The sequence below is a fragment of the Rhea americana genome, unplaced genomic scaffold (genome assembly GCF_003343005.1).
Source record: "Rhea americana isolate MKP2758 unplaced genomic scaffold, rheAme1 scaffold_9, whole genome shotgun sequence".
In the NCBI taxonomy this organism is placed as follows: domain Eukaryota; kingdom Metazoa; phylum Chordata; class Aves; order Rheiformes; family Rheidae; genus Rhea; species Rhea americana.
The window spans coordinates 5,563,734-5,586,365 of record NW_028187088.1 but is presented as its reverse complement, the minus strand read 5'-3'; the positions used below and the strand labels follow the sequence as shown (position 1 = coordinate 5,586,365).

The window sequence follows — 22,632 nt, the reverse complement described above, 5'->3', positions numbered from 1 at the left end:
TTCTTACGAGTGGTATTGCCATCAGAAATGATCTTTTTATTTAAGTTAAAAAAAAAAAAGCAAAATATTTACATTCTCAAAAGTTGAGGCAGCTGGATGAAGCCTCCGCTGCCCTCTGTGATCATATACAAACCCCTGAGTCTTATTTCTTTTGTTCAACAAGATATCAAGGCTCTGAGATGTAAATGCAATAGGGTCTGGCCAGCAATACCAGATATTCTTCCTGATTCAAGGTTGCTACCTTCTTTTTCTTTGCAGCAAGCTATTCTAAAGCTAAAGAACATCCCCCCCCCACCAAGCATATCCAGATTACTGTGCTCCCTCAAACAATTTACTCTTGTACTTTTCTCTAATTTTCTGCTTTAGTTTCATTTCTCAGGCAAGCATAGCTGCTCTGGATTAAGACTAAACCATCTAAGCTGATGCCTCACCCTGCCTCTTTCAGGGTGGGTTCCAGCTGCAGTCAGCTCAATCTGAGATAATCTAGATTTTTTTCCCCCCTCCCCCTCAGTGCGTGATGCTGATGAACCACCCGTTCTACAGCAGAGGCCCTGCTGGGACCGACTAACAGTCACCATAGCCCAGCTGCAGCACCAGCAACAGGCTGGGGGAAGCCGGCAGCTAAAGCAGAATGCCACAGTTGATCAGAAGGGGTACCGAGAGGCCAGGCGCTGGGCCATGGCCTTTCCTCTGGAGGCACAAGCCAGGTCTGCACCTGCACTAAGTCTGCTAATGAAGAGGAAAGAAACCCAACCCCCCCCCCCCCCCCCATCTGACAGACCGCTAGAGGGCAAGCACTACTCCTTACAGGTGCTGGCAGGACACTCATGCAACTCACAGTCACTGCTGTGCTAGTCTATGAAAGCCTATCTACATAGCTGCGCCTCCTTTTTCACAGCTGTATCTCAGGATTAAAATCATTCTAGTATATCAAGAAGAGTACAGAGTCCTCAGGAAGCCACAGCTTTCACACAGGCAGCTGGAGCAGCGTGTCCTCACTCATACAGCTAGCAGGAAAGAAACAGAACCAGTGTTAGCAGCAGAGCCTTGCCCCAGCCACGAGCCCTGTGCCTGCCTGCCACCTTCTGCCTTCCCTGCAGCAGCTCCCAAGGGAGGGGAAAAGCAGCAGCAGCTGCCGCCACAGGCCCCCTGCGACTCCGCTGGTCACCAGCTCCGAGCGCCTCGCTGCAGCTCTGCCTCCTGCTGCGCTGCTCTTGCTGTCGCCTGCCCGACGCCCTCGTTTCTGTGCCAACGGCAGAACTAGGCTGGTGGCGGGAGCTGGCGCCTGGTGCCCACGGGGAATGGCCTGTAAGGGCACTTGGAGCCCACCTCTCTTCCCCCACTGCTGCTGCTGCTACACTGGGGAGGGGAAGGGAGCTGACTGCTGAAGCAAAGCCCTCCCCAGCTTTGTAGTCAGCTCCGTCAGCCAGCGCTCTGCTGAGCAGCAATGGCTACTCCTGTGATAAAACACCAGGTTTCTGTGATAACGCAGCTCAGCTGAGCAGAGGGGAGGGCAGTGCTGCCCAGTGGTGCCTCACTGCCCCGCAGCTAACTGCCCTGGTGCAGGGCACTCGCTCAGGCTCGTGACGCTGGCTGAGCAAGGCCCCTCTGGGGGAGCTGCTGCTGCTGCCCACAGCACGACCGCAGCACGGGGCGGCCTGCAAACCTGCGGCACTCAACTGCGGCACTGTGCTCGTTCCCGCGGTTGGGCTCAATCCATCCTTACAGGCACTGCCTCGTGGAGAGTGCAAGTGCACGCATGGGTGTGTGTGGGCGTGCACATGCATGAGTGCAAATGCACGTGTGCAGGCAGGCACGCACCCACCCATCCAGATTGGTGGAGGGGGACTGAGGCATGTGCAGGTGCGGCACCCCTCTGTTCCCCACCCCCCCCAGGGTATCAGCATTCAGAGCTCCTCCTAGACAGAGGGTCCCYCCCAGCCAAGCCAGAGCCCAGCGCTGAGCGGCCGCCGAGCTGTTTGACAGCACTCACCATTCTGACCAGGTAGTTGTGGAGGTGTTGGCTGACGTAGTTCACAGTGGTGCTGAAGATGCGCTGTAGGAGGGAGGGCACTCTGTTTGCAATCTTCTTAGTTAAGACCATTGCTAGCACCAACAAGGCCTTCTCCTGTTCCATGTCTGAGGGGATGGCCCGCGCAAGCCCCTCCACTGCCTGGGACAGGCACCGGGTTATCTCCTGCATGGAGGGAATGGGGGGCGGGGGGAGGAAGAGTCTTGGTTTAACAGCTGCAGGAGAAAGGGCTCTCCGCACGGTGTGCTAGTGACCAACACGAACGTCCAACCACCTCACAGGGTGCCTCTTTTTCCTCCCTAGCACAGCAGCCTGCCAGGACTGTTGAGCACCCCAGATGGCAATGGGAATGGCTACCCCACAGCTAAGCCACTCAGCCAAGACTAAAGCAAAGGTGATGGCACACGTACTGCTGGAGAGTTCAGACAACACTTTATATTTGGGGCACGACAGTGACCCCCACCCCTCCTCAGGGCTTTCACCCAGCCTGCCAGGTCCCACAAGGGCCCAGGAGGCCTGGGCACCCCCATGGTGTAGCTCTGAACTTCACTGTGTTTAGGTGGAGACTAGTGAGAAAGTAGAGTGAGGTTTACTGGAAATCCTTCAGCGATAGGAGCTAGAGAAAGGATCCAGGCATGGAACAAATATTGCCTTGCTCAAGTATTGCCCAGGTGGCAGCATCAGATGTACAGGACTTGGCACCAGCATCCCCACACCTCCCAGAAATCATTCAAATACTGAGCTTTAACTAGACTGGCGATTTTCAAAGATGCTAAGCCCTTGAGCTCACCAACAAGGGCAAAAACGCCTCTGAAAACCTTCACCACCTCAACTTCCTCAGCTGCAGGAAGGGGAGAATGAGCCCACCTTGCCAGGCATAGGCTGTTACAGGGTGCAAAGCTGCCACAGAATCACATCTTAACAAACATTCACATCAAAGGTAAATGTAGGGGCTGAATTTTAAGCTAGGAACAATTAAAGCAACAAACTAGCAAAAAAATTGCAGATGTTGCCAGCTTGCTGCTTCAAAGCCACAGTAGGAAGGTTCAACAACATTTAAAAGCACTACTACTAGTCAGGTTGCTTTTCACTCACCTCTCTAGACAGATTCTCATTCAGAAAATGCTGTACAAGATCATTTACTACTTTTGCATGGATTTCTTTATCCAGTCGGTCTCCAATCTCAGCAAGTTGAGCACCAATGATCTGGAGAATTTCCTCATTTCCCTCAGGAACAAACGCTGCCAACACACAAAGCCAACACATAAAATTCACAGGCTGCAGCCAGACTACACTCACTGCAGGTAAGAGGACTCATGGCATCCTGGGCATCTCCATCAACCCCCCCCCTCTTCCATAGTGCATTTGCGACAGCTATATGTATGATAGGTTGTTTGTGTCCACACAACAATATAAACTTTCCAAGAGACTGTGTGCAAATAGTTTAAGCTGTAACCTGGGTAAAATGTAGCCTCACACCCTGTCCAATAAATAAGTAACTAAATAAATACTAGAGGGGGAGTTGGAATATATCAAACCAAAATTTGTACAGGACATTACAGCCAACATTTGTCTAGAATTGGGGAGGGAATGGAATGGAATTTCTTCATGACCTATGTCTTAAGCACCTTCTAAAACAGTGTCTCTGTTTTGCAAAGCTTCCCTATACTACTTTGGGACATGAAACAATGCAGATTTGGATGGTGGAGGGCTACAGGTGCAGGTCCTCTTAGCCCTACTGAGATGAAGATTAGTGTACTAGATGACACGTCCTGGACAAGGGGGAAAAATCTGCTGCAGATGGCTAGTGAAGTACTAAGTGCACCAGTATCTACATGAGAAACCATCTCCACCACACTGGTACAGCAGAAAGAGAAACTCAGTAGCAAAATAAGAGTTGTATCAAAAATCCTAGCCCCAGAACTAGTGCTATTAAGGACCAAGTACTGAAACTCTCTTCAAGGAGCAGTGTGAAGCCTGACACAGCATCACGCTGCTTAAGAAGAGTGATCATATTAGTACCAACTCTGGAGCTCTTCTCTGATGTATGACAGATAAGACACCTAGGGTGACAAGTAATCCAGAGAACCACAGAGAGATAGTGCTAAGTATTAGCTCTATTACTCCAAGTGTTAAAATTCCAGCAAGCAGCACCATCCATAGCCATGCTGTGGAATTTCTCAACTGAGAGAAACTTACTCCTCTGCAACAGGCTAGAAGACAATAAAATAACAAATAATAATAATAAGCCTCAGAGGCTGATGGGAAGGAGAATACTCACCCAGCTCACCATTCTGCAAGTGGCCACTCCGATTCCCATCTGTCTGAAGCTCCCCCTCATCATCGTAGTAACAGACAGTTTTTACAGAAGGTAAGATCACTTGACTTTGTAGAGCCTGCAGTTGCTCTCTGAACTCGCAGTTGGAGGAGCTCTGCAGGAAGTTGTACAGGAGGATACACTCCATCTGGCTGGATCCATCACTGTGGATATCCTAAACACAAGACAGTGAGTGTTAAACCTAGCCCAGGAGAAGCACCACTAAATAAGTCTGTGCATATATGTTTTCCAACAGCAGGCATACATTTCTGGCCTCCTTTGAAGGTCTTGAATGATGTCAGCCAGGGATCCTACAGGACTTCTGCAAATGCATGCTAACTCCTGAATGTATACTCACAACTGTTTGATGGCAAGTGCCAGATAGATAGCGCTGTTCTTACAAACCAGAATCAACTGTTCTTCCAAACTCATTTTTACAAGTTAGCAGAGAGCTGACTCTCTGAAGCAGTGAGCTCACCCTCTGTGCATTTCCAGCTGATGAAAGAGGAGCTCTGATTAGGGGTGTAGTTCTTACAAAAGAGGTGTACTTGACACAAACCATCCATTTCTCCATTCATGTCTTCCAAATGCAGATGCCTACCTGTGTATTTGGGGATCAGGCATTCTACTTCCTATATATAACTGTAAGCCTGCAGCTCTCAGTTTAAATGTAATCAGAGTATGGCAGTAATCACTTGGTGAACAGAGGTAACAGAAGCTTTCAAAAATTAAGGTTCACACTTCATCTCCCTTTCTTCAGAGGGATCTAGACAAGGTCTATAATATACCTGCTCAGATCCCTGTAGAGAGCCATGTGGCTGCCAGCAAGAAGACTGACAGCAAAATGGCAGACTATTAGTGTCTGATATCATCTACCTCCACTTTCAGAGCAGGCATGTGCTGCCCTGTCTGTGTGGCAAGGCATCCTGCCCCCAAACTACAGTCAGGCTGAGGAGGTCTGGCAGGTAGTCAGAGTGATGCAAGGAGGAGGTCCCAGTAGTGCATAGGCCTCTAAGAAACCAGATTAGCCAATAATTGTAATTAAGTAGCTAAGAGAACAGGATGTTGTGCAAGTGCAGAAATAAAATGAGGTAAAAAAAAAAAAGCCCTACACTGGTAAGCAGACTGCCTATAAGAGAAGTGAGAGCTTAGGCTTAACTGGAACTCGCAAGAAGAATCAAGGCTAAATCAGAATGATTTTTCTTACAAGAGGCATACGGTAATCAATACACAAACAGGATGAACCAGATAGTTGGGGAGCTTGAGGGATCTTCAGGGGAGTGGAACCTTGCAAGGCCACCCACACTATGTAACCATACCAATATCCCAATACAGGGTCCAGATTATAAGTACCAGAAGTACAAATCTGGGTATAAGAATTGATTATAGTGGTATGTCTATTAGTCAATAACATTAATTGATTTATTGGTTTTAGTTGTATGTTGCTTAACCAAACATTGTAGTCTCTTAAATCAGCCATATCTCAGGCCTGCAACCTGAAGGGAACACATGAGACTGGAAAGTAACACAGCAGCCTGCAAACTAAGTTGTTTCATCTTCTTTTTGGCCCTATTCTTGAAAAAGAAAAAGCAGTGTCAGAGGCACCTGCAGGAACTCTGGGGGAGATGAGAGGGCATGAGCAGGCATGTTTTTAATATATGATATCAAAAGTATTTTGAAATACTTCAGGCAAAGTATAAAAGAGAATCACTGGTCAGTGATTGCAGCACAAACCTCAGTCATGTTTGTAACTTACCTGTTCCATGATGGCTCCAGAAAGAGTGGCTCTTACTGCCTGCTACTTCAGTCCCAAAGTCCTTGTCCTGCAAAGAAGTGAGAATGGATTAAAGGAATAAAAATTTCAACAAATGCACACTTTTCACACAAGCACCTATGGACAGGAAAGGCTGGACTAGGTGTTATCAATGGCTCCTTGATACTGTCCACAGTATGCCCTCAGATGAGCAAGCAGGAAGACTTGCTAGGAAGATGGAAAACAAGCAATCAGTAAAGCTAAAAACAAAGCAACGTAGTGCCAAAGGGAGCAAGAAAGCTGAACTGGGCAAGCAGATGGCCCTCTAGGCTGAGGAAGCCTTCCTCTTTAACTTGCTTATACTAAAAGCCCAAGGTGAGTCTCCTCTGCTGTCATGACGGGTGCAGAGAGTGACAGGGCTGACCACTCCCAGCCTCCCCTGTGTATGGGCAGTGCCACAAGGGAAGAAGCAGGGAGGGAGGGCATAGAGGTAGCACCCCTCATCCACCAAGGAGGGGATCCATAAAAGCACAGTGATCCCCTCCTCTTCCAGCCAGGCATAGCTGGCAGGTGGGTCAGACCAGCAGGTCAAGCAGTCACACTGGAACATGAAGTCAGAGCAAGAGAGGCACTGGTGTGGTACAGCAAATGCCAAGAATACAGGACTTCCAGCTGAGGCAGGGAAGGCAGGAATCCAGCTTGTGGCCCCTATGTTTGCTGTCCAAGATGCAACAACCTCCAACTACACATGTGAATCCCTGATGCAAACTGGCTTCAGCTCTCGAAGAGCAGGGCCTGGCTGAAAGTGGCACTACATTTCCACCAGGCCTTCTCCACCCAAGGCTGTAACCCAGCTGCAGCACAGGTGCTTAATGATCCAGATCAGCTGAAAGCATCAAGAAGCCCAAACAGATGAGCTGCTAAACACCACAGATCTGTGCTAGTGAATAATTGCCCTATTTTACAGTATCAACTCCTCATATCTATTTTAAATAAACAAGAGTGCAGGTGGAAGAGAGGAAGTGAAAGCAGAAACCAACTCAAACTTTGAAGGAAACCACAGAGTCACAACTTGAGATTAGGAATTTTTTAATTTTTCAAAGGCTCTTAAAAGTTCCCAAGACCAAAAGACAGTTTCAAGTATGTCACTGTATACAAAGTAGGCTCTTACGCGTGAGCTTTTGTCTTCACTTAATCATTACATTAGAAAACTAATAACTTCCTAAAACAGAGACCTAAGTTTTGCTGTTGCGCTTCAAGACACTGCTTTCTCTGTTCAGATCAAATCTCTACTCCCGCCACTCACCTCTACCCTAAGAAGTCTCCTCTAAAGGCTGGGGAGAATGTAGTGCTCTCAGTTCTCCTGGGATCAGACGGAGGCTCTGAAACAGGAGAGGGTGACCTCTTTTCCTGGGAGAGAGGCAGAAAGAGAGATGCTAACTCAGGGGATGGAGTACTTGAAACACAATCTCTAGGACCACGAAGCAAGGGGAAAATTTAGCATAAAGTCTCCAGCCAGATCTGTTTTGCAAACATCTCAGGAGCTGCACAGATGAACAAAATTTCTCTAGGCTGGGCAAAGCCTCAACTTGCATATGTATTATACACATACATACACACACATATTTATGTGTTAATAGTTCATTCACAGTGATTCAGCCCAAACCAAGGCATTCTGTCACTGCTAATGACCAATGGATATCCTCAGACATTAACACTCCCATGTTCATCACAACCTCCTCAATCATCATAGCTGATACTTATTATAAGAGGCTTGAAGGAGTAGTGGACACGGACTGATCAAATCCCATTTGCTTTGAAAAAGGAAAAAAAAAATCACATTCATCAGTGATCTCCCTGGACTCCAACAGGACAATCATCCTCATCCTCACCCAGCTCCAGTCTATGCCAAAAGCCTATTGCAGGACCACTGCAGTACTTTACTGGCCTCCCCAGTACAAGAGAGACATGGAGCTATTAGAGAGAGTCCAGCATAAGGCTACAAAGATGATCAGAGGACTGGAGCATCTCCCCTATGGGGAAAGGCTGCAGGAGCTGGGCCTGTTTAGCCTGGAGAAGAAAAGACTGAGGGGGGAATCTTATCAATGTCTACAAATACCTTAAGGGAGGGTATCTAGAGGATGGGCCAGACTCATTTCAGTGGTGCCCAGCAACAGAACAACAGGCAATGGGCAGAAACTAAAACATAGGAAGTTCCACCTGAATGAGGAAAAAAAACATCTCTACTGTGAGGGTGACAGGACTGGAACACATTGCCCAGAGGGGCTGTGGAGTCTCCTCTGGAGATATTCAAAACCCACCTGGACACAATCCTGTGCAACAACTACATGATCTCCAGAGGTCCCTTCCAACCTCAACCATTCTGTGATTCAAAACAGAAAGAAGTTACCTCATATGCCTTTCACGTCACACTACATACGCAGAAGAGCAGACATAGGGAGTTCTCCAACAGAGGTCTGCTGCAATACAAGCTGTGTTACAGCTGTGAGCTGCACACAAGTAACTGAGTAGCAGCACTAGAGAGTGCCACACTGTCTCTTGCGAGACTTTACAGTGAGAACAATTCCATCTAGCTAAACTGTGCTGTAATGATCTACTTTTTCCCTTGTGGAGGCAAATTCCAGTAAATTGCAAAAAGGTCAGACAAGTGAAGTCAAGTGGTTATAAACAAAGTAAAACATCAGCCTGCATAGAGACCAACTTAGCCATTCCTACAGAAGAGGGTAGGATAGAAAAGCCAGGTCAAGACAACTCCCTGGGGAGCTGCCACCTGACATGTCTTTCCAAGGAGAGCTCTGAATGCTGCTTTAAGGCCCCAGATTCCATACAGTTTGTCATGCTATTTCATACCGCCTGGAAGCCTCCTTGGTTCACTCCAAGCCCTCAAGAAACCAGCAGCCAAAGGGAAGTGCACTATTGTCTTTTTCCATTCCCTGCTTTAAAATGGAGGCACAGAATATTCCAGGCTGCAGAAAGGGGGCACTCTGCTCCATTCCCAAACCAGGAAATACAAGTCGAACTAAACAGAGATCGAGGTCTATTCTGGGCATGTCCACACAGGTCAGCATGGAGAGGCAGGGCACAGCAGCTTGACACAGGTTGTGCAAGCATCTCCACAACCCCTAGTCAGCACAGCAAGCCAGTAAGACAGCTTGAGTCCATCCAGCTTTGCATGTTCCTCACATGAATTCCTGGAAAGCTGCAGTAAGTCTAAAGCGTCTGGCAATAGCTCTAAAGCTCTGGAAGCAAAGCTTTCAAAATGCATAGTGATTTTTCAGAGAGAGCCTGAAGTTTATGCACTAGATCCTCCCTGCATACCAGATACTCTGCACAGGTGAAATACCTGGAGAAGGACCTCAATGCAGGCAGAAAGGGGCAGGGCAGCCAGGACCACCCTGCCACACTCAGAGCTGGTGATGGGTGTGCATGGAGAGAGACCTACTGTACACAAGGGTTCTTCCCACCTCCTTCCCCTCAAAGGTTTGTCTCAGCTTTAAGCAAAATTAGACCCTCCTCTGGGCAAGTCCACAAAAGAGACACTTTCAAAACCACCCATTATAGCTGTAAATTTCAAGATTGTTCACTCCTGCACAGGGGCAAAGATTAAGTGCTGGCATGGTGGAGGAAGGGGGAGCTGGGGAAAAGCTCCCCAAATCCTTAAATGGTAAAAAAACGAAGGCAAGGAGGCTTGAGGATGATTATTTCATGAATTCTTCCCTGCATAAAGGAAGAAAATGAAAGTCCCAGAGGGGTTCCAGCCCTCAGCTAACAAAGCTCTACTTGGGTGGTCAAAAAACACCTGGTAAAAGGAACAAGAACATCTTTCATGCCCCACCCCACCCCCCCAAAAAAAAGTAATTCCAGAGACCTCAAGTTTCAGATGATTACCTTGAATCAAAACAAGGGCTTTGGATAGTCAAAGTTCCTCCTGAGAAGTCAGCCTCCTTAATGGAATCTAAAAAAACCTGGACCTCCTAAAAGCAAACCCCAAACAGTGAAACTAACTATGTCACTCTCATCTAAAATTATTAGGATTCTTAAGTGTTAATGACTAAAAGCTTTAGATTCACACTAAGACACTTTCTGGTTGATAGAAATGCTTACTTTATACTGAATGAAGAGATCTGCTAGTGTACTGAGAATCAAAGTATTTATAAAATGCTTTCCAGATAAAAGTTTTTTTCCCCTGTTCATACCCCAAAATATTTGGGAAAACAAGTAAATCTAGATCACTTGCTAAGTCTGCCTATGGCTGCTAGAAGTCTAGGAATGCATTTTACGGAGTTTTCTTTTTAAAAATTGATATACCAAATAATTTTGCTAACACATGAGGATCTTTAACATTCAATTTACTCATTAGACAAGCGAGCTTAACATATTCAGTGGCAACAACTGTCTCTGAGGAACAGCCAGACACTTTGAAACGCTGAACAGATAAGAAAACAATTCGGTTTTGGATCAATTCTTTCCATATTCCTTATAATTTTTTAGAGGGGAAGGGGAATAATTTAAATGCAAGTTTAGGACCCCTGAAGTAGCTCTGAAGAGTCAGACTGCAGGGCTTGTTCACTGCAGCTACACATTTTGTCATGGGAGAGACTCCACAGAGAAGTCTCTCACTAAATGATAGGGTTGCAGTTGGAAGTCTGAATGTGTTTCTTGTAAGTTTCTTCAGCAGCAAATTTTTCTCATCTCATTCTTTCACTCTCCATCCTTCATCAGCACCAGTTGAAGTACGAGCTGTGTACTGAAACAGTGATGAACCAGTGAAGCTTGGGGAGAGGATAATCTCTGAAGCTGAAAGTAAGAGAAACTTACTGGGAAGGGAAAAGAAAAAGAAAGAAAAAAAGGAATAAAAGAATTCAGGGAGGAAAAACAAACACCAGGAAAGAGTAGTGTAAGAAGGGAGGGTGGGGAAGACATTTCCTTTCCAGTCAGCCTGGGCACCAGCATAAAAAGGCTGAGGTTATATGTTAACACACAGCAGCGTACAGTGAGTTTCACACTGAACCTTGCTCAAAAGGAGGCAGAGGACACAGGGGCAGAGAGCAACAAGCAGAGTTTTTCAAAAATCCTGGAAAGCACTACATGCTACCACAAGCCTACAGAGAGGTGTGACAAAACAAGTATTTCTCACAACTGCAAGTCACGAGACACTACCAGACTTCACGCGATGGGGCTAACCTCAAGAGATGAGCTCTAGAAGCCCAAATATTAAACAGTAGCTGTAGCTCCTGCATACAATGCTTCCCTCATGAGGAACAGTGCAAACACAACAGAAGTGGTTTCATGAATCTCTGTAGATCTAAACAGACACACACATCCACACACACACTCCCTTGGGCTTTCCCTTAGCTCTGACAACTGGAAACTATTAAGCTAACTACTTTCACAATGTACCTGTATTTTCAAGATTATATTTCTTGTGACACAGTTTCCAATAAGGGAGGAGGAGGGAAGCAAAGCTGTTAATCTACCAAGATGCTGTCATGCCTGCTCCCCCGACCCCTGCCTCTGTGCCATCATACAGCCCTGCCTGCTTAAGTTGCATATATCTCAACACAGGCCAAAGGTTAAGTAAACATCATTGCACAGCCTGAGCAATGCACCCGCCAGCTACTTTCCAGTGCTAGATGACAGCTCATTCCACCCTGACACATGCCAGTTTTCATGACAGATAAGGCTGCAAGTGCTTCCCCCACAGCAAACCTCCAAGGCTTCCTACGAGGCAAACACTACTTCAGCCAGTCATTGTGAGGGCAGCTACACACTTCTCTCCTGCAACACCACAGATCTTACCCATCTGTGGTCCCATCTGTTTTTCCCTCTCATGACAAGTTATATTTGCTTTTAAATCTTACCAAGAAGCTCATCAGAGCTGCTGTTCCTAGCTGTACCTCACTAGGGAGGGATGGCAACACCACAGGTGGCAGCAGGAAGGGCCACAATATCTTCTCCAACTCCAACCTTTAAGGAGAAACTACACTTCAAGTTCACAGGGCAGAAAGAAGGGAGAGGCAGGACTGCAGGATAAGTTACCTCCCGCGGCTCTCTTCCATGCCTACATCTCTTCCCACCTCACAGCAATATCTCTGGCTGTTCTGGGAGGGGTGAGCCAGAGGAAGAGCCTCATCCACTGTAGGACACTTCTCTCCCGTGGTCATTACCAGTAGTGTTGCGCATCTTGGGGAGAGAGGCAGCACTGGAAATTTGCATGGTTGAACCCCAGAAGTATATACCGGGGACTGGCCCCCTGGGGCAGCTGTGGCCATAGCTGTACTGGAGCAAGATGAAATCAGATCCTCTCAGCCATATCATTGTCACACAGTTATTTCAAGAGCAAGCATTGCAGCTGCACATTTTGTCTTACCAGGTAAGGAGCTGTTCATTGAAACAGTACAGCTGCAAAGCATGCAAGGTTTCACCTGCTCTATTAACAACTAATTTGGAGGTCTGCTGTGCCTCCAGCCACTGCAAGCATATCACCACCAGCAGCATCCCACATGGCAGCAATAGAGACAGCCAGCAGCACAGGGATACCAGTTAGGGGAACTCTTAATAGCTCTCGAAGCTGCCATAAACAAGAGCAGGTCCCAGGTCTCCTACAGCAACAGTGGAAAGCCACCCTATAAATCAACTTTCATCCTTTCTTTACAATTCTCTGCTATTCTTCAAGAGAGCTTGGAGATGAATCCATCCCTTGAATGATGTCTCTACTTACCATTGCTTCACTTATCCTCACAACTTAGTCTGCTGGCTGTACAGAGAGCAAGTTAACTTGTCTTTCACAAAAACAAACAAACAAAAATCATTTCATGTTCTCAGCTGTACCAGACACAGTTTGGGTAATAAAACTCTTCCCAGCAGCAGCAAACCCACATGCTTGTAGGACTGATTCCCATAACTCATTTAGATTCTGAGAAATATCCTGTACAGATAGCTGGTCAGACGTGCTATCAGTCAATGGACCTATTATGCGAGTTGTCAAGATATTTATCTTTGTTTCACGTTTGGGTTAGGAGTGAATTAAAATCTCCAAAGCTGAATCAGCAATAATGCATCAGTTACCAGGAAGGGAAAACTTACAACGTGCACATTGCTCTCTGACTGGCAGCTGAAGGACAAAAAAAAAAAAAAAAAAAAGAAAAAAAGAAAAAAAAATTTTAAACTTTGTTTTTGGCAGTTGGGATGACACTGTAAGAAACAAAAGCAGTGCCTGTTTGTCCCTTCCTGTACCTGTTGGATATTACTTGTCTTGCAATCAAATACTTCACTGTTGAGCTGCAGAACAAGGCATCATTTTACAGATAGGGAAATTGAGGCACTTGGAGACAATGTAGCTTAAAATACGGATTTAAAAATGCCAAGTGACAGGGCAAGTCACAACAGCTTGATTTCACTGCCTTCCTGAAAGCACTTCACATACACTACTGCTTTACATAATGAACTGTTACTGGGAAGTCAGAAAGAGCAACAGCACCATAGACCTATAGAGTTCCTTGATCAAGGATATTTAGCTGTGCCAGACTGCTCTCACAGCCATGTGAGTGTAAGCAAACTCCAAACCATTCAGCCCACGATCCCTAAAGGAATCCCTATAACCCTGCCACACTCGGTTCCTTGCACAAACTCAACAGAAACTGAAACAGCACAGCCATCAGCAAACAGATACGATACTTCTTCCCTATGCTTTTCTGCTATGGAAGGAGAAACTTGACCAGTCCCACAGCATCTGCATGTGTGCTTCAGACTCTGCAAAGTCTGAAAGAGAACCACTGCAAAAAGGAAGATAGCTTTATGGGTTTTTTTTTTTCCCTTAAGATGTAAGCCTTGTTGATCTGCAACAAGGTTTAATGAGGCAAAACAGTGCTGAAATCCATTTTAATAAATAGGATATTATGACCACAGGGAACCTGCCCCCATGTGGGGGGGGGGGAGCGTAACTGTGCTTAGAAGGCCCCATGACTGCCTCCTCCAAGAGGCATTGTCCTTCCAAAGCAGGAGCGGATCACAGGCTTAAGGGGTGGAAAGGAAGGGGGAGGAGAAGGAAGAGAGACCCTGCAATGTATGAGCCAGCTGAAGGATGGGCTGAAAAAGGGCCTTTGTGAATCTGTGGCTGCCCATACCTGTGCTACCATGAAAGCAAAGCAATGGCTTGGTGCCATCTGGGTAAAACCAAAGCTATTGGCTTGAAGTTTCTCAGGACTTCCCCCATCATAGGGAACTACAGGTGGCCACAGCTTCTACATTACAAGCTTTTTTCCCTGCATTTCCCTCAGAGAGGGAGGATACAACACTATTAGCTTCATTTCAAAAGTAGCTGAGAGGCTGTGTAGAATACCTCAGCTGAGATACCAGCAGGTCTGTGGTCCAGCTAAGGACAAACTGTCTTCTAGTTACAAGTCATTTATTTGCTAGACTTTTAGGAAAGACAGGCTTTTTGTCAGAGATGAGGCTGCTTAGATCCACACCACACCCCCTCGCTCTCAAACGTGTGGAATGCTTGCTTTTGTTTCTCTTTCAGCTTCAGACTGCATCTTCTCTCAATATTTCCACATAATCTCACTTTCAGCAACTCCAGCAAAGGGCAGGTAGAAGGCAGTTTGCTCATGATGCTATTTACATAAAAATGCATTGAAACATGCTGAATGCTTCCTGCCCTTAATTAAGTTTAATATACAATTAAACAACTAATTGTATATTAAAACTTAATTAAGTTTAATTGTATATTTACCTTCCAGTATTCAATGGCACTGAAGTTCTAACTGGGCCACAAAGATCTGATGCCCCTACATGTTTCTCTGACTCCACCTCCTTCCTGGGGCATATTTACCTGTGCTTCTTTATGCTGCTTTAATACGTTAAGTGTCTCAGATTGGATTCAAGCTATTCCCATCTGTATATTTTTATATAAAAACACTTTGCAGAGCTAGTTTGGCATTTTTTGTTTTTAAAAAAGAAAAGCTTTACTGTCTATTCTTAAGGTAAGTATTTAATAAAAAGGCCAACCCAAGACTTACTTCTTCTCTCTGGCTACTGTTCTCAGATTTTTTCATTCTGTACTTTTGGATGAATGATCACATGACATGAATTATAACAACCCTGTAGTTATCAGGGCAATACTTTGACTTGAAAAAACATTCAATTTCCTCATCAGCCTTTATTTTAATTAGGCTCAAAATGCCCTTTCCCCCAGTCCCTATATAACACGTCAGTGAGCAGGAAGGAACACAGACATATTACCAATTATCTCCGAAATAAAGGCAAGGACTTTGGCTCATTGTGGTTTCTATGACAGGTTAGTGATGGAGGCAGCACAACACCACTTCTCAGTGTTCTTTAGAAGCCAGCATACAGATGCTACTGGGCTGAAGCTTATTTGGCAGAAAACTTTTATCCTGAACTGCCTCAATTTGGATTCAGCTAACTCAAGATACTAGAGCTGGATCCAAGCTGAGTGTATACATATCTCCGTATTTTGAGCATGTCCAGATCTAAGAGGAAGGTGCAAGATTTGGATCCCGACTGCCATGTTCATTCACATCTACAACTCAGCTTTTCTCCTCAGGTGCAGAGCAAAGCATCTTCACAGTCAGGCTAGCCAGCCCTGTGTTACATTTTCTCAGAAGCATGAGAAAACTCACCTAAACAGCCATAGCTGGACCTGACATAAAAAACAGACTAATCCCAGAAACCATCACATAAGACTGTTTAAATAGGGTTAGTTTACTATTTGCAAGCCCAAACATATCAGACCAGAGCTGCAACACAACTCTGCAGCAATGTCATAGGGCATACTCAAGCTGTTGTTACTGTTTGCCCACTGGGTCACAGCTGGGAGGAGGGGGGAAAAAATGCAAGGACTGAGGAATCATGATATTCTGGTCTTTTGACATTACAGAAGAAAAACAAATAGACCAGAAAAGCAAAGAGATCCCCAGTAGTGTTGATAAAGGAAAAATGCTACTAACACATGGGGTGCATAGATGAAGATTTAAAGCGTGAGGAACATGAAAGTTTCTCACAGATTTAGAAAGCAGAGCAAAGCTGACAACTATCCTAAAGAAGACTTCAGATGTGCAGCAAAAAGAGGCAGATAGTTAGCTCCCTTCACATGGTAATTCCCTTACACTCCTCGTTGGTTTGCCCTGCTGGGGCATCAGCTCCAGATGCTTGCACTCTGGTATGCTTTTTACAGCAAAGCAGGGACAAAGTGCTGAGCCTCTGGAAGGGAGAGGAGTCTCTGGTATCACTTGGCAACAGTAACTCCGGGAAAAAAAAAATGGCAGGTATTGCTCAAAGAGGCTCAGACAAGAACGAGCTATCAAAAATCCTCAGGAAGGAGGACTGGTTGTTGGGGCCTGGGAATAAAAACTGATATGCCACCTAGATGCCAAGAATATACTCCTTATTTTAACAGGTTTACAGCTGTTCTCATGTGCCAGGGTAGACACAGCTCATCCACTACTCAGGGGAAGAAAAAAACAAACAAACAAGAAAACCCACATACCACCACACAGGAATGCCACTTCATATTGCAACTTACATCTCACTGTTGATACCTACAAAAAAGAGGAATGTGAAGAACCTGGTTTCTTTCTTCCACCTGACTGGCAAGTTAGGTAAACAAAGAAAGAAACATCAAAACCAAGAGAATGGCTCTGTGGACGTGGGTGGCTACCAACAGTGACACATTCTCTGCCTTCAGTTAGCTTCAGGCCATATGGCTGGACAAGAAATATTCTTCCAGAGTCAGATGTGTACTGCTTTCTCTAAGACAGCAGCTATGAAGATGCTCACAACATAAAGAGTTAAATGCTGAATCAGCATGGGTCATTAGAACATACATGTCCAAGAAATAATATATCTGATTTATGTATATAAACACTGATCAAAGTTGCCTGCTTACTGAAACCAAGTGTGCAGATGTAAAAAGCCAGGATGGCACCAGCAGAGCTACTAGTCAACAGTTCAGAGCACAGGACAGTCTCCTTTCAGCAGTTTTTGGTTGTTTGCTTTTTTTCCTGGACCAACCAATACTCCCCAGAGCTACTCAAGTGGAGACTGTCCACCTTACCAGAATCAGAAGCATTCACTAGGACAAGGGCTAAGGCAGTTATAGAAGAAGGGGCACAAAGATAAAATCTCTGCAGGAACATGCTCAGTTGCTCTAAAAACAACTTTCTCAATAGTGGACAGCTTTTCCAAAACTAAAGACAAAATTTAAAATGAACTTTCATCCTCCTAAACATTAAGTGTATCAGCTACAAATATCCCTTCCTTTTAGATAGGGAACAACCATGCATTAGTAGAACAGCCAAAAAGATGATCCACGAAAGAAAAGCACAACACTGTTCCTTTGATTACACTGACCATACTGGCCTTAGGAGACTCTCTCCCACTGTCCTAGTCTTTCAACTGCCATCTCCCTATCCCCCAGCAAATAATTCAACAGATGATGCCAGGGAAAAATAAAAGCATACCGAGAAGATACCTTAAGGTGGGTCACTGTGCTCAGATGTCCCCAATAACCTTACATTGTGCATCAAACCAGGCAACCAAGAATGATGATAACTGAAAACAGCATTCAGAGTCTTGACCAGAGCCTTTTGGCAGCATTTCCTGATTAACATTTTGTGAGAATAGAGAATAAATGATCTCTTTAAAATTCTCTAGTAAAGAAGAGAATAAATGATCTCTTTTGAGCACTTTTAAAGATGGCACACAGCCAAGAGAACATTCTCTTTCAAAGGGAAAAAAAAAACAGGAGCTATTTGGAAACTATGACAGAATTGTAGAAAAGCAACACATTTCTTATCGTTGGGACAAATCTGACGTTTACACAAGACACCCCAGCACCCTTCACTGATCTTCTACCGGACACTTCTTCAGGCTCCCTAGTTATAGGTCTAGCAGCACTGTGGAAATGTGTGGATTTAGAAGAAACATGACTGTGCATAACAAAAGTGCAGAGCATTGCACTTTCAGTTTTAGCTCAGCAGGAAATGCAGATTAACTCTTAGACCCAGGAAGCGAATGTAAAAACCAAAACACAGCAACTAGCTGATCCAAGTGGATTTGTTTCATATGGCTGTTAATCTAAGACTGTAACAACAGTTACACCCAGCTTTCTGGAGTTACACTGACCAAGAATATGTTTCCTCCTTTGAGGGAGATGAAAGGGATAGCCCAATGCATTGCAGTGACACTCATTGCCCATTCAGCATAAAACTGTAGTGGGGCATGCTAGGACCTTGAAGCATTCTGACTGGTCAGAAAACACAGCAGACTTGTTCTTAAAAAAGAAATTCAGCACACATGAGCATCCATGTACATAGTCCAATTTCCCTGCTTATTAGTTGAAGCCAAGTGAAAGCTGAGATCTTTTAAATAAAGCAGTGAGCAAACTACTGAGGTAAAAGGTTAGCGCCATAATGACACCTCTTTGTCATAAGACAGGACAAATGGAGAAACATCTGAAGAATGAGATCTGCATCCTTTTCATATTCATGAAGTAGGCCAGTCAACCAAAACCCACTGTGCACTAGTGCACACAGGGGCCAACCAGCTGGAGAGCAGCTCTACAAAGAAGGATGTGGGGGTCCTGCTGGACAAGTTGACTGTAAGCCAGTAACACGTTCTTGTGGCAAAGAAGGCCAATAGTATCCTGTATTAGGCAGAACATTGCCAGGCAGTCAAGGGTGGTGATCCTTCCCCTCTGCTCAGCACTGGTGAGGCTGCACCTGGAGTGTTGGGTCCAGTGCTGGGCTCCCCAGTATAAGAGAGATGCAGAGCTACTGCAGTGAGTCCAGCAAAGGGCCGCAAAGATGAAGGGAGAGAAAGATGGGACTCTTTAGCCTGGAGAAAATAAGGGGTGGGAAGGGAAAAATCATCTCAAAAATGTACATTAATTCCTGAGAGGGTATAACAAAAAGAGGGAGCCAGACTCTTCCTGGTGGTTCTCAGTGACAGGATAAGACGCAACAGACACAAGTTGAAACACAGGAAATTCTATCTGAACATAAGAAAAAGTCCTGTTATTGGGAGGGTGGTTGAACATAGTAACAGGTTGCTCAGAGAAGTTGTGGAATCTTCATCCTTAGAGAGATTCAAGACTCAACTGGACAAAGCCTTCAGCAACCTGTTCTAGCTAACGGGTGCTGGACTATATGATCTCTAGAGGTCTCTTCCAACCTCAGCCATTCTGTGATTAGGAAGGACTCTGTCACCTCCTGTGCCACATCAGTGCAAAGAGATAAATTTAAAAAATGGATCAAGCCCAGAAATTTCTACTTCCTCAAATCAGTCCTAACAATGCTCTGTTAGGGGAACCGTTGTAAAAAACACATTAACACACAACATAGTAAGAACTATACACTTGTGCAACTGTTTGCAAAAGAATGGGCAGGAAACTGCAGTCAAGCTCATTCAGCTATGGGGAAAGTGCCCAACGCACACCACTGCCAGTTATGCATAGAGTCCTACTCACTATCAGTTATAGCTGAGATACCTGCAGGACAGCAGTTGTCATTCTCTGTAGGTATCTGCCACAAATCAGGACAAGCACCGAAGCTTAAAGAGCAAATCTTTTTCAAATCCAAAGAAAAAGACTGAACATTCTGCATGACCTAATACTTCTTTTTACATTTTACCCCTCCTGTCTGTCTTCTTTGGTCTGGGTCAGTCTAAATCAGACTTAAAAATCTCCATGGCAGGGACCAAACTATATACACTATTTCTAATCATTATAACTGACAACTTTTAGCTAAGGCTGAACCCAGTCCTCCTCTTTCATCTCAGGATAAGCCACCCCAAACTAACAGAAGGTCAGACTTCAAGTAGGAGTTTTGCATCTTTAGTCAAGCCACGAGTTCAACTCCCTACTTAGAAATATTTGCATGTACTTGGCTTTGTACAGCCAACACAGATCAATATAATTCCTACCCCAAACGGTTGGCAGTCTGACGCAGACAAAAAAACCACAACATGGTAAGAGAAAGACCAGAGGACAGCACTGTGCAAAGAAACATCAGACTTGCTGTTAAGTTTTGCTCCTTCACAGGTTGTTAAGTTTTGCTCCTTCACAGGTTTGTTGAACTACTAACTAGTAGAAATGAAACCTGCACATTTGCAGCTGATTCCTCTGAGCAGAGAAAACCATAGACCAAGCTATCTGCTCTAATGGATACTGGGTCCCTCCTCCTCCCAGCACACATTGCAGCACAGCACTGTGCATTCGAGGCAACATAAGGGAAGCAATAACTTCTAAATGCCAAGCTACCTCAGAAAGGTCCCCAAAGGTGGCAGTTACTAGATTTATGTGCCTGCCTGCTTCCAGATTAAACATTTTCATTCTATTATAGAAAAAAATCTGTTCAATCTGGCAGCTCTCCAGACTCCTGCTGAGTCTGGGCAGCTCCTGTTATCCTCTTACACAGGAGAAAGGACACAAAAAAAACATGGTATAACAGACTCCACATAAGAGTGCTCTAGTGTATATATATACAAATATCAGGCCTCTCTACTTACACATCACAGCTCTTAGTGTTTAGGAGCTACCAGAAATCAAAAGCCATAACTGGTTAGCACCTGTACAGCACTCTCACATCATACGGCAGATTATTACCCTAGTGCTCAGCACTAAGGCACAATTCACAAGATCAGAGACTCCAGGTTTGCACAGGCAATGTCAAAACTCTGCCAACGGTTTATAGTAAGAAATAGCATCATACTCACTATCTCAGTTGTACTAGTTCTGGCTGGCCTAATCTGATTGTAAGAAATAGGGGGGGGGGAGGGGGAGACAACACAACAAAACCACCTAAACAAAAACTAGTCTGTTTTTCCTTCCTGAATTCAGCAATATCACCAAGTATTAACAAGTAGGATCAGCCAAATAGGGCCAGATCTTCACAACAGCATTTCTTAGTACAAGCTCCACTGAAAAGTGCATACCATTACTGTTTTTAATGCAGCTCAGCGCATAGACGACAAGAGAGTTGGTGCTCAGTGAGACACACAGCCTACCCAGAAGGCTCACAATCAGATGCTACACTCCGCACACGCACAATGGAGCTTTTGCCTTGGCTGGTCCCTAAGCCCTGCCAGTCAGTTAACTGTAGCAGAAAACATGCAGCCTAGAAGAGAAGGCTGGAAAACGGGAAGGAATGGGAAGGTTGCAAAAAAAGTCAAGCAAATAAACTGCTAGTAACACTATTTATTCATTCACTTATAGAATGAATTCCCCAGAAGTTTTGTATAACAGCATCAGCACAGAGGTTGTCACAAGGAGTAGAGGTTGCAATTTTTTTTTTTTTTAACCTAAAGAAGGCTCTAAACAGGGTTGAACTTTTTATAAAAAGATGGCAAAAGACAATTTCTTTTAACATTTTTCAAGATGTTATGCTTTCATACACATACGAAAACAAAGTTTCAATTTGATTATTGAGAAAAAAAAAAACTTTTAACAAAACCCCCATCATTTTTCCACAAGAAGTGTAATTTTGCAAAAGGTCATATAAAGAAAAAAATAATTTCCTGTTGGGGAACCACCTTTTGCTCCTTCTTCCCCTAAAACTTTTTAATCATTTGGAAAAGTTAATAAAAAGTATTCCAGGACTGTAGGCAAGTACCCTAAGAAACATCAGAACAGTTCTCAGACTATCCTGAAGTAAGTATAGATTTTTCTGGATTAAGAGTTTAGGTATTTAAATACCTGCAAGGCCCTGTACTTTGGTCTTTAGTTAAAGCTTAAAAAAAAAAAAAAAAAAGAGAGAGAGAGAGAGAGAGAGAGAAAATAAAAAGTACTTTAATAAAAAATAAATACAAAACTTACCAGGTTCAAAGCCATTGTCACTCTAAGACACAGAGACCATAACTTCACACACGCACTAAAAATCCATTCCAAGGGATGCGACCTGCTCCCTCAGTTCCCTTCCACTTCACACACTCGGCAGCTCTTTGCTCCAGCCCTCAGTCACCCTGAACTGAACATTATCACTGTATCACAGGAACACCAGTGCTGCTCACAGTAGACAAAGAAACAGCCAAGGCACTCATCACCTTAACAGGCTACCACAGCCATCCGCAGCTCTGTGGAAGATAAGAGCTGAGAAAAAGCACACACGCTGAACTGACCTGCATCACTCGCCCAGTTTTCCTGCAAATTATGGCGTTATTACTAGAAACCACTCCCACTTTTTTGCTGAAAAGCCAGCAGGAGTCAATCCCTCTGGAGTTTCTGCATCAGGATTAACTCCTTGCTCTCTTGTTCTGGGCAGACATTCCTCCAGTCTGAAAACTCACTGAGGGCAAGACACCGGACTATACTAAGTAGGATAAAGCAAGATAAAGATTTCAAAGATAAATCATAAAGTGATTTATGCCCCAGAAGAGAGGACAGTCTGTAACAGGAAACAGCGAAGCAAAGGTTGCTTATGGCTGGGGAAAGCAGGACATAAGCCAGAGGAAATAACAGCGCAGACAAGAAAAAAAAAAAAAAAAAAAAAA

The 22,632-nt window shown here is 44.7% G+C and overlaps 1 protein-coding gene across 3 annotated transcripts in view; it reads right to left on the bottom strand.

Moving 5' to 3' along the window:
- Positions 1–764: 764 nt before the first annotated feature.
- BID (BH3 interacting domain death agonist) overlaps positions 765–22,632 on the bottom strand; it is a 23,047-nt gene continuing 1,179 nt past the window's right edge. Inside the window, exons 2-7 of one of the 3 annotated variants that reach the window (XM_085323964.1) lie at positions 7,409–7,512; positions 6,106–6,172; positions 4,314–4,524; positions 3,128–3,273; positions 1,994–2,197; positions 765–1,007 (exon numbers count right to left, since the gene is read on the bottom strand). In XM_085323964.1, coding sequence (XP_085180090.1) covers positions 996–1,007; positions 1,994–2,197; positions 3,128–3,273; positions 4,314–4,524; positions 6,106–6,114 — 582 coding nt within the window. In that variant the 5' untranslated portion in view covers positions 6,115–6,172; positions 7,409–7,512 and the 3' untranslated portion in view covers positions 765–995. Of the gene's footprint in view, positions 1,008–1,993; positions 2,198–3,127; positions 3,274–4,313; positions 4,525–6,105; positions 6,173–7,408; positions 7,513–21,958; positions 22,140–22,632 lie in introns of those variants that run through there. The other 2 variants (XM_085323966.1, XM_085323965.1) reach the window with 2 other exon arrangements.